The 14,197-nt window shown below is 36.2% G+C and overlaps 1 protein-coding gene across 1 annotated transcript; it reads left to right on the top strand.

The window, feature by feature from the left end:
* Positions 1–6,355: 6,355 nt before the first annotated feature.
* LOC137049317 (gastrula zinc finger protein XlCGF57.1-like) lies at positions 6,356–14,150 on the top strand. Its single transcript, XM_067427833.1, has 3 exons — positions 6,356–6,486; positions 7,334–7,479; positions 12,824–14,150. Exons 2-3 carry the CDS (start codon positions 7,395–7,397, stop codon positions 13,837–13,839), a joined length of 1,101 nt encoding a protein of 366 aa, XP_067283934.1. The 5' UTR covers positions 6,356–6,486; positions 7,334–7,394; the 3' UTR covers positions 13,840–14,150.
* The last annotated feature ends 47 nt before the right edge of the window (positions 14,151–14,197 follow it).

The raw sequence follows: 14,197 nt of genomic DNA, 5'->3' as shown, positions 1-14,197 counted from the left end.
CAGTGTTCACAATGAACAGTCAAGTAAAACACACACCGCCCATAGCAACGAGGTTTATGGCAACGACTTTTCAGACTGACAGATCTGTAAAAGCTCAACGCGACTTTTCCGCCATTTGTTACTGTTTTGTACACGTTGTTATATTAAGTATAATTCCAATTTTGTTTTATTGGCCACAATATTATCGATGATTGTTGAAAGGGGCACATTTGATTAATTTTCAAAAAGGGCAGAGGCTCCAACCCACAAAGCCTCCCCTCTGCACTCCCCTGTTGTGCGTAACGTTATGTGTCCTGTCACAAAATGCGGCGAAATCTCCGACATGACATTAATAGTTAGATTAAGGTGTGTACATGTCTCTGACTACGTTTACATGGACAGCAGTAATCTAATTATTGACCTTATTCTAAATAAGACAATATTCTGATTACGGTGGTTACATGAGTTGCTTTTAGAGTACTCCGTTCATGTTCCCGTTTTACATGTGATAGAACATAGATCGATTATGGCACGTCATTACGTCCCCAATGCCACGTTATGTTCTCCAACATCCAATCATAGCGTGACTTTGGCAGGTGTGTTAATTTTATGGGCTCAGGAAACCCGCTGTAAGTTAACCTGCGGGTGTCGCTGTTGGACAGTGTTACTTTACATTAAGAAGTATAACAAAACATGCGTTTTTATAATGTTTTATATCTACATTTACGTTGATTTATTTTTGTAATATTATGTATTGCCTCTTTCTGGTTTTTTTTTGAAGAGACACTGCCCCTCTTTCCTCCTTATTGACAGCCTACATTTATAATAATAGCTTTGATTAATGATGAAAAAGGTTTAAAAATCATGACTCTTTGGATTGTTTTTCCTGCCGTCGAGCCACAGGCGTTCACTGAATGACCCATCTGGTTCGCGATTACAGACACAAACTTATTGTATTTTACTTTTACAATGAGCATAATAATTACAACAAAAATAAAAATAGAGAGAGAGGACGCAGTGTTCACAATGAACAGTCAAGTAAAACACACACCGCCCATACCAACGCGTTATGGCAACGACATTTCAGACAGATACATAAAAGATAAACGCGACTTTTCCGCCATTTGTTACTGTTTTGCACACGTTGTTATATTAAGTATAATTCCAATTTTGTTTTATTGCCCACAATATTATCGATGATTGTTGAAAGGGGCACTTTTGATTAATTTTCAAAAAGGGCAGAGGCTCGAACCCACAAAGCCTCCCCTCTGCACTCCCCTGTTGTGCGTAACGTTGTGTGTCCTGTCACAAAATGCGGTGAAATCTCCGACATGACATTAATAGTTAGATTAAGGTGTGTACATGTCTCTGATAATGCGACTAAAATAGGCATACTCCACATGTCTTAATCCGATTTATGTGTAGTTAGATTATGACTTTAATCAGATTAAGGTAATTAGAAATCGCTGTCTACATGGTAGCCTCTTAATCAGAGTATTGTCTTAATCAGATTAATATCGGAGTATTGTTGTCCATGTAAACGTAGTCTCTGATAATGCGACTAAAATAGGCATACTCCACGTCTTAATCCGATTTATGTGTAGTTAGATTATGACTTTAATCAGATTAAGGTAATTAGAAATCGCTGTCTACATGGTAGCCTCTTAATCAGAGTATTGTCTTAATCAGATTAATATCGGAGTATTGTTGTCCATGTAAACGCTGTAATCGATTTCTAATGACCTTAATCCGATTAAAGTCATAATCGAACTAAACCCAAATCGGATTAAGGATTATTGGAGAGCATTGGAAACATGTACACACCTTAATCTAAGTATCTTATTAATGTCATGTCGGAGATTTCGCCTCATTTTGTGACAGGACACGCAACGTTACTCACATCAGGCAAGTGCAGAGGGGAGGGCTTTGGGAGTTTGACCCCCTGCCCTTTCTGAAAATCAGGGACGCCGTTAGGCCTATTTTAGGAGGGATGAAGCTACGCCAAATGTTCTTAAGCCCCCCTAAATGATAATGAACAACAATAAAAATTTGATTTATTAATAACTGTAACCTCATTTAGATGCAACAAATGATATACACTCACCTAAAGGATTATTAAGAGCACCATACCAATACTGTGTTTGACCCCCTTTCCCCTTCAGAACTGCCTTAATTCTACGTGGCATTGATTCAACAAGGTGCTGAAAGCATTCTTTAGAAATGTTGGCCCATATTGATAGGATAGCATCTTGCAGCTGATGGAGATGTGTGGGATGCTCATCCAGGGCACAAAGCTCCCATTCCACCACATCCCAAAGATGCTCTATTGGGTTGAGATCTGGTGACTGTGGGGGCCATTTTAGTTCAGTGAACTCATTGTCATGTTCAAGAAACCAATTTAAAATGATTTAAGCTTTGTGACATGGTGCATTATCCTGCTGAAAAGAGCCATCGGAGGAAGGGTGCATGTTGGTTATAAAGGGATGGTCTTGGTCAGAAACAATGCTCGGGTAGGCTGTGGGATTTAAATGATGCCCAATTGGTACTAAGGGGCCTAAAGTGTGCCAAGAAAACATCCCCCGTGCCATTACACCACCACCAGAAGCCTACACAGTGGTAACCAGGCATGATGGATCCATGTTCATATTCTGTTTACGCCAAATTCTGACTCAACCATCTGAATGTCTCAACAGAAATCGAGACTCATCAGACCACACAATATTTTTCCAGTCTTCAACTGTCCAAATTTGGTAAGCTTGTGCAAATTGTACCCCTTTTTTCCTATTTGTAGTGGAGATGAGTGGTACCTGGTGGGGTTTTCTGCTGTTGTAGCCCATCTCCTCTGACCTCTAGCATCAACAAGGCATTTTCACCCACAGGACTGCCGCATACTGGATGTTTTTCCCTTTTCACACCATTCTTTGTAAACCCTAGAAATGGCTGTGCGTGAAAATCCCAGTAACTGAGTAGATTGTGAAATACTCAGAGCGGCCCGTCTGGCACCAACAATAGTGCCACGCTCAAAATTGCTTAAATCACCTTTCTTTCCCATTCTGACATTCAGTTTGGAGTTCAGGAGATTGTCTTGTCCAGGACCACATCCCTAAATGCATTGAAGCAACTGCCATGTGATGGTTGATTAGATAATTGCATTAATGAGAAACTGAACAGGTGTTCCTAATAATCCTTTAGGTGAGTGTATATCCCGCTACCGAAAATAGCCGAAAAGTCTCAAGTTGGACAGAAGTACAAAGAGTCGTTGTGCTATCAAGATGCACCGCACAGTCTCGTTGCATTGGTGTGAGCTGTGGCAGCTTTCAGAGCATTGATTGCAGACGGGAGCTCTGCTGCAATGGACGCTCATTTCACACATACTCCGTTTGTGGTGCGTATTTTTGTCCGTACCCATGTTAACGGATTACACCTTTCACACTACATGTGGATGCGGTCCGGCAATCCATTCCAGGAGTGGTGCGCATAGAGCAGTGCGGCGATTGTTTCTGCAGCCGAGTCTATTTTTTGCTGTGTGACAGCCCAATGTTCGCATGAAAATAAACATGTATTGACGCGACAATCTAGAAAATTTCACCACAGACGCATATAATTTGAATATAATTTTTAAATTCTACTGTTTCAAAGTCATCATGAGGCTTTTTTTTCTTGGGTAAAGCAAGGAAAACAACATCATACCTGCATTTAGCTAAATAAGAAGACATAATGGATAGCACTCGTCATCCCTCCTTTCTTTGATGTGGAAAAATAAAGTTATTTATGACCTGCTGGATGTTTTTGTAAAAAAAAAAAAAAAAACGAAATAAAAGACATGATTTTTTTTAACATTGACTATAACATATGTTTAAATGTTTTGCCACTTGCGTTGCATGAGCAATGTAATATATAAATCTAAAGGCTACATAAATACAAAGTAATTGGTATAAAAGAATGTTTTTCCCTTTTCACACTTTCCTTTGTAAACCCTAGAAATGGTTGTGCGTGAAAATCCCAGTAACTGAGCAGATTGTGTGGTAACAACCATGCCATGCTCAAAATTGCTTAAATCGCTTTTCTTTCCCATTCTGACATTCAGGTTTGTGTTTCTAATAATCCTTTAGGTGAGTGTATGTTAGAATGTTATGAATGATTATACACACATTTCATAACGTATAATCTCTTAACCTGTTTTTATAACAGATTTGAGGTAAATATAAGCCTAGAAATCTAGACGCACCCTAGCGGCAGTAAATCTAATCTGCCCGCGAGTGTCGTCTAGCAACTCTTCAATACCCTTCTGAGCTGTAATCGCCAAACTCTTGACGGTCCAATCACATTGTGGATAGAGTCAGTGAGCGGGGCTTAACATAATGACGCCAGAGTTGCGTTTGCGTGCTTCTAGTAAACACAGAAACTGGCAAACGGCAGCGGTCTTTCGAATCAGCTCTGCCCGCGCCTCTGGAAGACTTGGAATTAAGCTTTTCTCTGAGAAAAGAACAGCGCTGAAGTCATTCTTAAAAAGGGAAGATGTGTTCGGAGTTTTGCCGACCGGATACGGCGAATGTTTGATCTGTCAACGAGCTCTGCTTCACCTTCATTGCTCTGGTTGGTTGTAGCTCTATCCTATCGCGTGCAGAGGGAGTTTGAAAGACAGCCGTTTATCCCGCCCCTCGGATTGAGCTGTCTATGGTGAGTTTCCAGACCAAACATCTTGATGTGGGTCTGGCTTGTCAGGCTAGGTAAATATAGCAGCAGGGTAGAAAAGTCAGCAAAGGGAGAGGAGGAGCAGGTGATCAGGTAAAGAAAAACAGCAGCTTTGTAAAGTTAGGCTATATATGTGGATGGATGGACAGACAGATGGATGGATAGATAGATATAAACAAATTATCCAATAACAATACACACAAAAAATTATATATATATATATATATATATATATATATATATATAATTAAAATAGTTAATCGTGATTTATCGTATATTGTCATGAGTTAACTCATTTTTAACATTTTTTTCAGTTCTAAATGTATCTTAAATTAATATGTTTCAAGTTTTTAATACTCTAATCAACATGGGTATGGACAAATATGCATGATTTATGCAAATGTAGTATTTAATTAAATATATATTATATATTTTTGTTTGTTTTTTACTTATTTTTCACACTAAAGTGATAGTTATTTATGATAGCCTATGATATGAAAGGGTGACATTTATGACAATCAAGAGACAAGGTGATACACACAAAGAGTATGGGGCAACCCTTATGGGGTTATTATTCTAACACATAGAGCTGAGTAAGTTGAACAATTAAGGTTGAAAAGTATATTCATTTTTTTTAAATGACTGATCGTTTGACTAGATAAGACCATGTTCCTCATCTGGGATCACGCAGAGACTATGAAGCCCTTTGAAACTGCATATCTTTGGACCTTCAACATTTTGGTTGCAACTGAAAAGCATTATATGATGAACAATCCTGGAATGTTTTCTTCAAGAAACTTCATTTCTTTTCCACTGTAGAAAGAAAACATCTTGGATGAGATGGGGCTGAGTAAATTATCAGTCAATTTTCATTTTGGGGTGAACTAATCTGTTAATCAATCTTTGATTGATGGCCATTACAGTGTGTTCAATGTATTTTGTTGTTGTTTTTTGGGTTTTGTTTTTTTCCTGAGCAAAGTTCAGTTTGCTATCAAGTTGGAATTGTAAATTACTCATGTGGAGTATAATTTGAGTGTTTCATTTTGTTTTGAAATAAAAGTGTTTCCATCACAAATTTGTGCATGTCATTGATTGAAATCATATATGGTTAGTATATGCAGTACAATTCCCACAAGTGTTCCTTTACCAATGGAAAAACAATAGAAAATCACTGCTTCACAACATCGTCCTGTGAGTTACCTCAATTTGCTAAATCGTGCGGACAATTTTCTACTTCATTCCCTCGACTTGTTAATCTGTACAAACAATTTAATAATTTGTTTGTAGAAAATCGAGGGAATGAATTGTGCGCACAATAAATCCAGGGAACTAATGAATAATTTGTGATAAAAAACTAAAATGAATAAAACGAGTTAGCCTACTATTTTTTCCCTGCATATCATGTGCGATGACAGGATCCTAAGATTTAACAATAGAAAATAAAAGTAATATAACAATATAAAACATAAAATGATGAATAAATAATGGAAAAATCAAATTACTATTCAAATGTTTATAAAATTAAATATAAAAAGAAATAAATTAATTGTGTTATTGCTTTATTTGTTTATTTATTTGTACCCTCAATGTGAACTGTGTATATTTCTATGCACTTCTGTGATTTTAGACTCAGCAGTGTGAATGGGACTTTTATTTTGGTATCCAAGTGTGACGTCATAAGGCCGCGCCGCGCTCCTGCATCTGTGATTTGCCTGGAGAAAAGTTTGTGTTTTAAGCGTTTAAAACTACTAATGAATGATGTATTATTAATTGTAACATTGCATTGGTTTATCTAACATTTATCAGCTTTGTGTGAGTAGATCTCAAATCTCAGTTTCTACAAATAATTAAATAGCTCAACTGTTACAATTGCAATATAATAAGGGTCTGTAAAGTTTGAATTTTATTTTTTTGTGTTAGTTTAAGTGTTTTTTGTGTAATCACGTAATTTATGTCCATCAACTATCTTGTATAATTTATACAATTTTGGCAGAAATACAATTTATGACTATACAATATTCTTTAACAGAAATGTAACACTTAAGACTGTTCAGTAATACTCAAAAGCTGACCATCAGAATTCAACAACTGACCAACTAATAATATATTAGACTCAATCCAATGTCTAAAGTGTGTGTGTGAGAGAGAGAGAGATATGCATATGCATATTATTCCAAATAAAAAAGGAGTAAGAGGAGCTATGTTTAAAATTCAAACACAGCATCAAAGGCCTGTGGAAATTAGATAACCGAAAGAGTGTTTTGTCAATATCAAAACTGCATCAAAAGAGAAATATATATTATCAAGTTGTTTTTGTTATTATGAAAATATTATACTCATCAAACTAAACTGTTTAGTAATAAAAAAAAATTAAAATATGAGTAATTTAAAACATTTTTAAAAATGATTTGAAATTAATTGTAATGTTTCAATTTATACTTACAAAATGTGAGACTGTGTCGGGAAAATTCCTGTTGAATTCTGTCATTTTGAAAGTTCAATACAATAAAAAACTCTTAGTGCACTGAACTTCTGAACTAGGAGAGATTTACTGAACTAGGAGAGATTTACTGAACTAGGAGAGATTTACTGAACTTCTGAACTAGGAGAGATTTAGTGTGGATTTTTTTCTCCTATTAATTATTCTCATCTTTAACAGGACAAACACACAGAAAAACTTCTAGAGAACTGACTGAGATCCACGTGACACAATTAAAAAGATGGTGTTTATTAAAGAGGAGATTGAAGACATGAAGGTTGAAGAAACACTGAGAGTGGAAGATGAAGAAACTGAGGAACAAACAGGTTGGTTTCATTCTCAAAGCTGAATTATGACTAATATTGCGTTGGTCCCGCTTTTGCTGCACTGCTCAGCCCTGACCCGCTGAGGCATGGATGGACTCCACTAGACCTCTGAAGGTGTGCTGTGGTATCTGGCACCAAGATGATTGCAGCAGATCCTTTAAGTCCTGTAAGTTTTGAGGTGGGGCCTCCATGGATTGGACTTGTTTGTTCAGCACATCCCACAGAAGCTTGGTTTGAGATCTGGTGAGTTTGGAGGCTTAAGTCAACACCTCAAACTCGTTGTGCTCCTCAAATCATTCCTGAACAATTTTTGTATGAGGGGGGAGGGTCTCCTCATTTTTGATAGATTGTGTACATCTAGCAAAGTGGAGAATTTTACATCACTCAGTGTTACTTTAAGATTAAAAGTGTCTTCAGAGAGGATGACTCTGTGCTTAAATGAACAAAAAGTAACGATATTATCTCAGACAGCGGTGTTAGCGAACAGATTCATGCACTGAAATGTTTTTCACTCAGCAAGTGTTGAAAAGAGTTCTTTGATGCGCCGGCAGGTTCAGCAGCCCAAACTAAGTTGTGAAAAGCCCAAAGAAATGCGAGAATGTTTGTACTGCTGTAAGAAAGGACATGTTATAGCAGAGTGTTTGTCCCTGAAACAGCAGATTGCGTTTGTGAATGCGGTTAATCAGAGTCTGCATTTTGAACTGACTAAAGATAAAGTCAACAATGTCTACCTACCATTTCTTTTTAAAGGATATGTATCGCTTTTAGGTAAGGAGGAAGATCAGGTAGAGTTTCAGGTGTTAAGGGACACAGGTGCTGTCCAGTCTTTTGTGTGTGCAGATGTTTTGCCTTTTTCAGATGAAATATCAGTAGACTTGTACAGAGTTTCAGCATTGAGGTCATGAGAGTCCCAGTTCACTGTATTCATCAGACTTTGTGTCTGGTTTTGTGAAGGTAGGAGTATGTCGTGTTTTACTGGTGAAAGGTGTACCTGTCATTTAAGGTAACAGTTTGGCTGAAGAGATAGTGATACCTATGTTAGAAGTAGCTGACTCCCTGTCCACAGAGCATAGCACTGAAAATATCCAAATGTGTTTACTGCTTGTGTGATCACATGCTCAAGGAGAGATAGTAATGCATCTTTATTTGACTCTTTCTTGTGTGCAGATCAGATTGACGATAACTTGTGAAACACTTGTTGAAGCTCAAAAGAATGACGTTTCACTTGTAAACTGCTTCAAATTGGCTGACAAACCCGCACTTAACAATGTCTAATTTTTAGTGAAAGATAGTCCAGTGTCAAGTTCTAGTCAAGTCTCATTAATTCATGACACTATTTGGTAATAGTTTTAATTGACACAGTTTTATGTCCACAGCTACCAGATACCCAGAAGCAATTCCACTCCGTAAAATCACATCCTGAGAAGTTGTTAAAGCTTTAGCAAAGTTCTTTACCACTTTTGGTCTGCTGAGAATTGTCCACCCATACGGAAATGTAATATATGTACACTAGTGTTGTCACAATACCACAATTATGACTTAAATACCAGACTAAAATACCTCGATGCTGATACTAAATCGAGTCAAATAATAACTGCATGCCAGTGTGAACATCCTTACAGAGATCACAACATCAATCATGTTATCATTCACTAACCTTTTAATGGGATGATCAAATCTTATTTCATGATACGAGTACTTTACTATTTTTTTCTATTTTATAATAAAGATTTTTAATTGTATCTTTGTTTTTAAAAATAAGCAAAAATGACAAACTGGATGACATAAACAGTGCTTTATTTTTCAGCTACATTAGGTCTATTTAACAGTAGCAAGAAAGAAATTAAATAATCAAATATAAAACTGCTTAGTCTTCACTCTATAATTTAACTAACACATATGAAATATACATATATTAAATATATCCACATAAAAACTGAAAACATATATGTACATATATTTGCCCATATATAAAACCTATTAGAAAATGAAACAATTTCGTATATTGACATATAAAACTAGCTCATATAAATGTATGCTTATATATGTATAATACTGTGTTTATATATATCACATAGTGTATATAATTATCAATATACATGGCATATATTTAAATTTTATATTTATAATAATATTTAAGTTTAAATGCTCATTATACAAATTACAAATATATGCACAGCATATTGCTTGTATACATATAACATGTATGTCCATAATATGTTTTTATATAGTCTTAGCATATATTTTACAATTAAAATGAAATATATTGTAACAGTCTCCCTAGGAACAACTTAGAGAGGCAAACTACAAGATACATTTGAGCTCAGGACCCAATGACCATCCTTGCATTCAAAGATAAAGAACAAATAAACAATTCAACATTCAACCCCAAAACACAAATAGAGATAGACTTGTTAAAGGTGTCATGAACTGGCTTTTTTAAAATTTATTTTTATACTGTTGTCTGAGGTCAACTAATGAAGCTTGTGTGGTTGTTACATTCAAAAACATCATAACTAATAAGTAATAGGCTATTTCCTACACTGGTTTTGAGGTTCTCTCCAAACGCTGGGTTTTGATGGATGTGCTGCACTGGAGACTTGGAAGTAAACGCCCATGGCTAGGATTGGAGAAGATTTGCATATTTAATGAGCTTAAGCTCCCCTGTCAGTTCACGAGGAGGAGGAGAGATTGTTTTGAAAGCAACAACCTGAATGATTTTCTTTATCATAGGGCTCGTAAACGTCTTTACCAAACAAACACAATGATTTATTTCTCATCCACCTGCGATTGATTTGACTATTATTTTTATATTACACATAGCCCGCACGATCGGTCGATATAAGACACAAACGCACACACACGTGCGCACACCACCCTTCAAATGTCAAGCCGAGAGAGACAACAGCACAGATCAAGAACGGAACATTATAAGATTCATCGGCCTGCCGGGCTTTGTGAGCGATGGTCCATACGTGTCTGAGTCCAGCGTGCTAAAGGTATGCTCTGTTAGACACGTTCACATAAGCGAAACGATCTATAACTAGTGTTGCACGATATACCGGTACTAGAAAAGTATTGCGATACCCTGCTATTACAAACGGTACGATATGGAATTTTATTAGTACCGGTACTTTAAGGAGGACAGTGCTAATATGAGCTGTATTTCTTAATTTGCATCGATGTGTGACAGCAGGTGTCAGGACGTGTGTGTGAGCTCTGCTTCAACCGTTAAATACCGAAGAGATAAATATACAAAGAAAGCAAAGTTATTTCGCGTATTATTGTTTGGGTTTGAATGATCAAACATGTAAAAATGCACGGTCTGGCGAGTATTCAGGTAAACACAGACGGATATATCTTTAGTGAGCGTATACAGATGAAGTAATTAAATCCGTGCAGGTCTTAAGCCAGACCTAATATTATGTGTGATTAAGGTTAATCAAACAACAATGAAAAATAGAAAACTACCACATGCTTGGCTAAATAACTAAAATATATTTATTAAGAATCAGTTTATTGTTAAATTATAGAGTGAAGACTAAGTAAGCAGTTTTATATTTGATTATTTAATTTCTTTCTTGACTTGCTACTGTTAAATAGACCTAATAAAGCTGAAAAAATAAAGCACTGTTTTTGTTATATTGTTTGTAATTTGCATTTTTTTGTGCTTATTTTTAAAAAGAAAGAGACAATTAAAAATGTAGATTATAATTATAAAATTACATTTAAAAAATATTAAATTACTCGTATAATGAAATAAGATTTGTCATCCCAACCTGTTGAGATGTGAAAGGTTAGTAAATGATAACATGATTGATAATGTGATCTCTGTAAAGATCTTCACACTGGCAGTTATTATAGCAATAAGAGGAGGGAATGGTCAAAACCAGGACAGGAACATGCTGGCCAAGTGAATTTTTAGTTAAAAAAAATAAAACAATGAATAAGTTCTGTCGTCATATTATTCATATTATCTGTTTTTTTTTGTGTGTGTGTGTGTGTGTTTTTTTTACCGTGGTATCGATTCAGTAGCGGCATCAAGGTATTTTAGTATGGTATCATATCGAAGTCATAATTTTGGTATCGCGAAAACATGATCTATAACAATGCAGTAGTATTACATATAAAAACACGTTTTACTCACGTAAGTGTGTTGCACAATTCCTGCCGGAATCCAGCATTGACCGGAGATTTGTTTACAAATGATTCCACAGTGAAATTAAGTGAACATGTCTTCCCCACGTGAGCTGGAACTTCATTAAAAATAAAGTTCAACCCCTCATTCCTAATATTAGGATCCGAAAAGCGTATACAGCAACTGTGTTCTTACACAACCAGGAATAGCGCAATATCTTGCTATCTTCCTCGGCATGTTTATTGTTGTTGACCAGCTAGCACAAGCCCTCCATGAGTCGGTGGGCGAGGCTACTGGATTAGACGTTCTTTAGAGGTGGTGTTTCGTAGTGCGATGATGTAAGAATAAAGCACAAGACCTTTTTCTGGGCCTGGTGTCCATCAAAGCTTTTCTTTGACTAACAAGGAAGTTTTCAGCTCTGAAACTTTGAGGATATTCTTATATAAAAGGTCATGGTAATATATCAAATCTCAAGGGAAAGTTGATTTCTCCATTCATCACCCCTTTAAAGCTGTTCAAATAAGGAAACCATAAGCATGTCAAATGTTTGTATGTATGTTGTTTAAATAAATTGGCATAAATAAATTAAACATATTGGTGGCATATATAGTAATAACACAATATTATATAAACAATAATCATATGCATAGTTTTAATATATGTCAATATACTCATTCAATATGGACAATTTATATATGTTATGAACTTATATCAAGAAATATGTATATATGTGATAGCAATATATTGTCTTATATTTAGCATATATGACTGTCACTTGCGATATAGGGACATATTACATATATATTACATGTCCGTATGGGCAGACTGATCAGGGGGCTGATTTTCTTAAAAGCAATGCTTAGGAAATACTGCATCGAGACATGGTCTGAGTGGGACGAATGTGTTCCTTTGCTTTTATTGTCTATCTATGAACGGCATTGAGGACTATAAGAAAATAAATGTGTTCGATTTTCAGTTCAGCTCCATAATTGTCTTCAGAAAACGTGTGCTAGCTCATGAGACATAGGCTAAAGTTCAGGGGGAAGATGAAAATGTGGGCCCTCCACACTGTCCCCTTTTCCCTCCTGTGGTGATACCAATGGGAATAGGACCTAGTTGTATGTTGGTTTTGATACTTTGTATGTTTAAATGTTTTGTTGTGCCATTAAACTGGAGTTAATTTGCATTTGTCTCTTTTCACCTTAGACCTGACGATCCTGAAAGAGGAGAGTGGAGAACTGAATGAAATGAAAGAGAAATATCAATTTAAGAATAATTATTTCATAACAAGGGAAAAACCTTTTAGTTGCTCACTGGCCGAAAAGACTGTGTCACGAAAAAAGGCTAAAAATAAAGGAACTACAAGTATTTTCACCTGCCAACAATGTGGAAAAAGTTTCAACCGAAAAGGAAAGCTTAAGAGACACATGAGAGTTCACACTGGAGAGAAACTCCACATGTGCCCTCAGTGTGGAAAGAGCTTCATTCTAAAACAACACTTTGAAAACCACATAAGGATTCACACGGGAGAGAAGCCTTTCACCTGCCGACAGTGTGGAAAGAGTTTTACTCAAAAAGGAAACCTTATCAAGCACGTGAGAGTTCACACTGGAGAGAAACCTTACAACTGCCAACAGTGTGGAAAGAGTTTCACTCAAAAACTAAGCCTTAACAGACACATGAGAGTTCACACTGGGGAGAAACCCTACACATGTCCTCAGTGTGGAAAGAGTTTCACTCTAAAACAACACTTTGAAAACCACATACGAGTTCACACTGGAGAGAAGCCTTACACCTGCCAACAGTGTGGAGAGAGTTTCACTCAAAAACTAAGCCTTAACAGACACATGAGAGTTCACACTGGAGAGAAACCCTACACATGTCCTCAGTGTGGAAAGAGTTTCAATCAAAAACAACACTTTGAAAACCACATACGAGTTCACACTGGAGAGAAGCCGTTCACCTGCCAACAGTGTGGAAAGAGTTTTAAACAAAAAGGAAACCTTATCAAGCACATGAGAGTTCACACTGTGGGACAGGTTTTAGGTATGACATATAAGCCGTTCACCTGCCAACAGTGTGGAGAGAGTTTCAACCAAAAAGAAAACCTTAACAGGCACATGAGAGTTCACACTGGAGAGAAGCCGTTTACATGTGGACACTGTGGGAAAGGTTTTAGATATAAGAAAGTCCTTCAGTACCACATGAGCATTCATGAATGAGATAACTGTTTTTATGTCATCAGTGTGGAATGAATTTAACAGAAAGGTGTCACGCTCTCACGCTGCCCAACTTAATCTCACGCCAAATTAGCAAACCTGCTTTTAATATTAAACAAAGCTAGGCCTATAGCTTTTTTTGTTATTATTATTAAGTTTTAATGCGAAATTCAAACAATAGCATTTTGGCGCTAATGTTAAAGCCAGAGGCGTTGAAAAGCGGAGAGATCTTTTGGTAGTCTACTAAAATACTATTTGTGCAATAATTATTGTCAATTAATGACCATTTAAAATATATTTCTTCTAATATTTTTATTATTTATATTTCAATTAGTGTAGTAATTAAGGTTAAAATAAACTA

The sequence above is a fragment of the Pseudorasbora parva genome, chromosome 20 (genome assembly GCF_024679245.1).
Source record: "Pseudorasbora parva isolate DD20220531a chromosome 20, ASM2467924v1, whole genome shotgun sequence".
Classification (NCBI taxonomy): domain Eukaryota; kingdom Metazoa; phylum Chordata; class Actinopteri; order Cypriniformes; family Gobionidae; genus Pseudorasbora; species Pseudorasbora parva.
The sequence above is the reverse complement of the archived record's forward strand: the minus strand, read 5'-3'. Positions and strand labels throughout refer to the sequence as shown.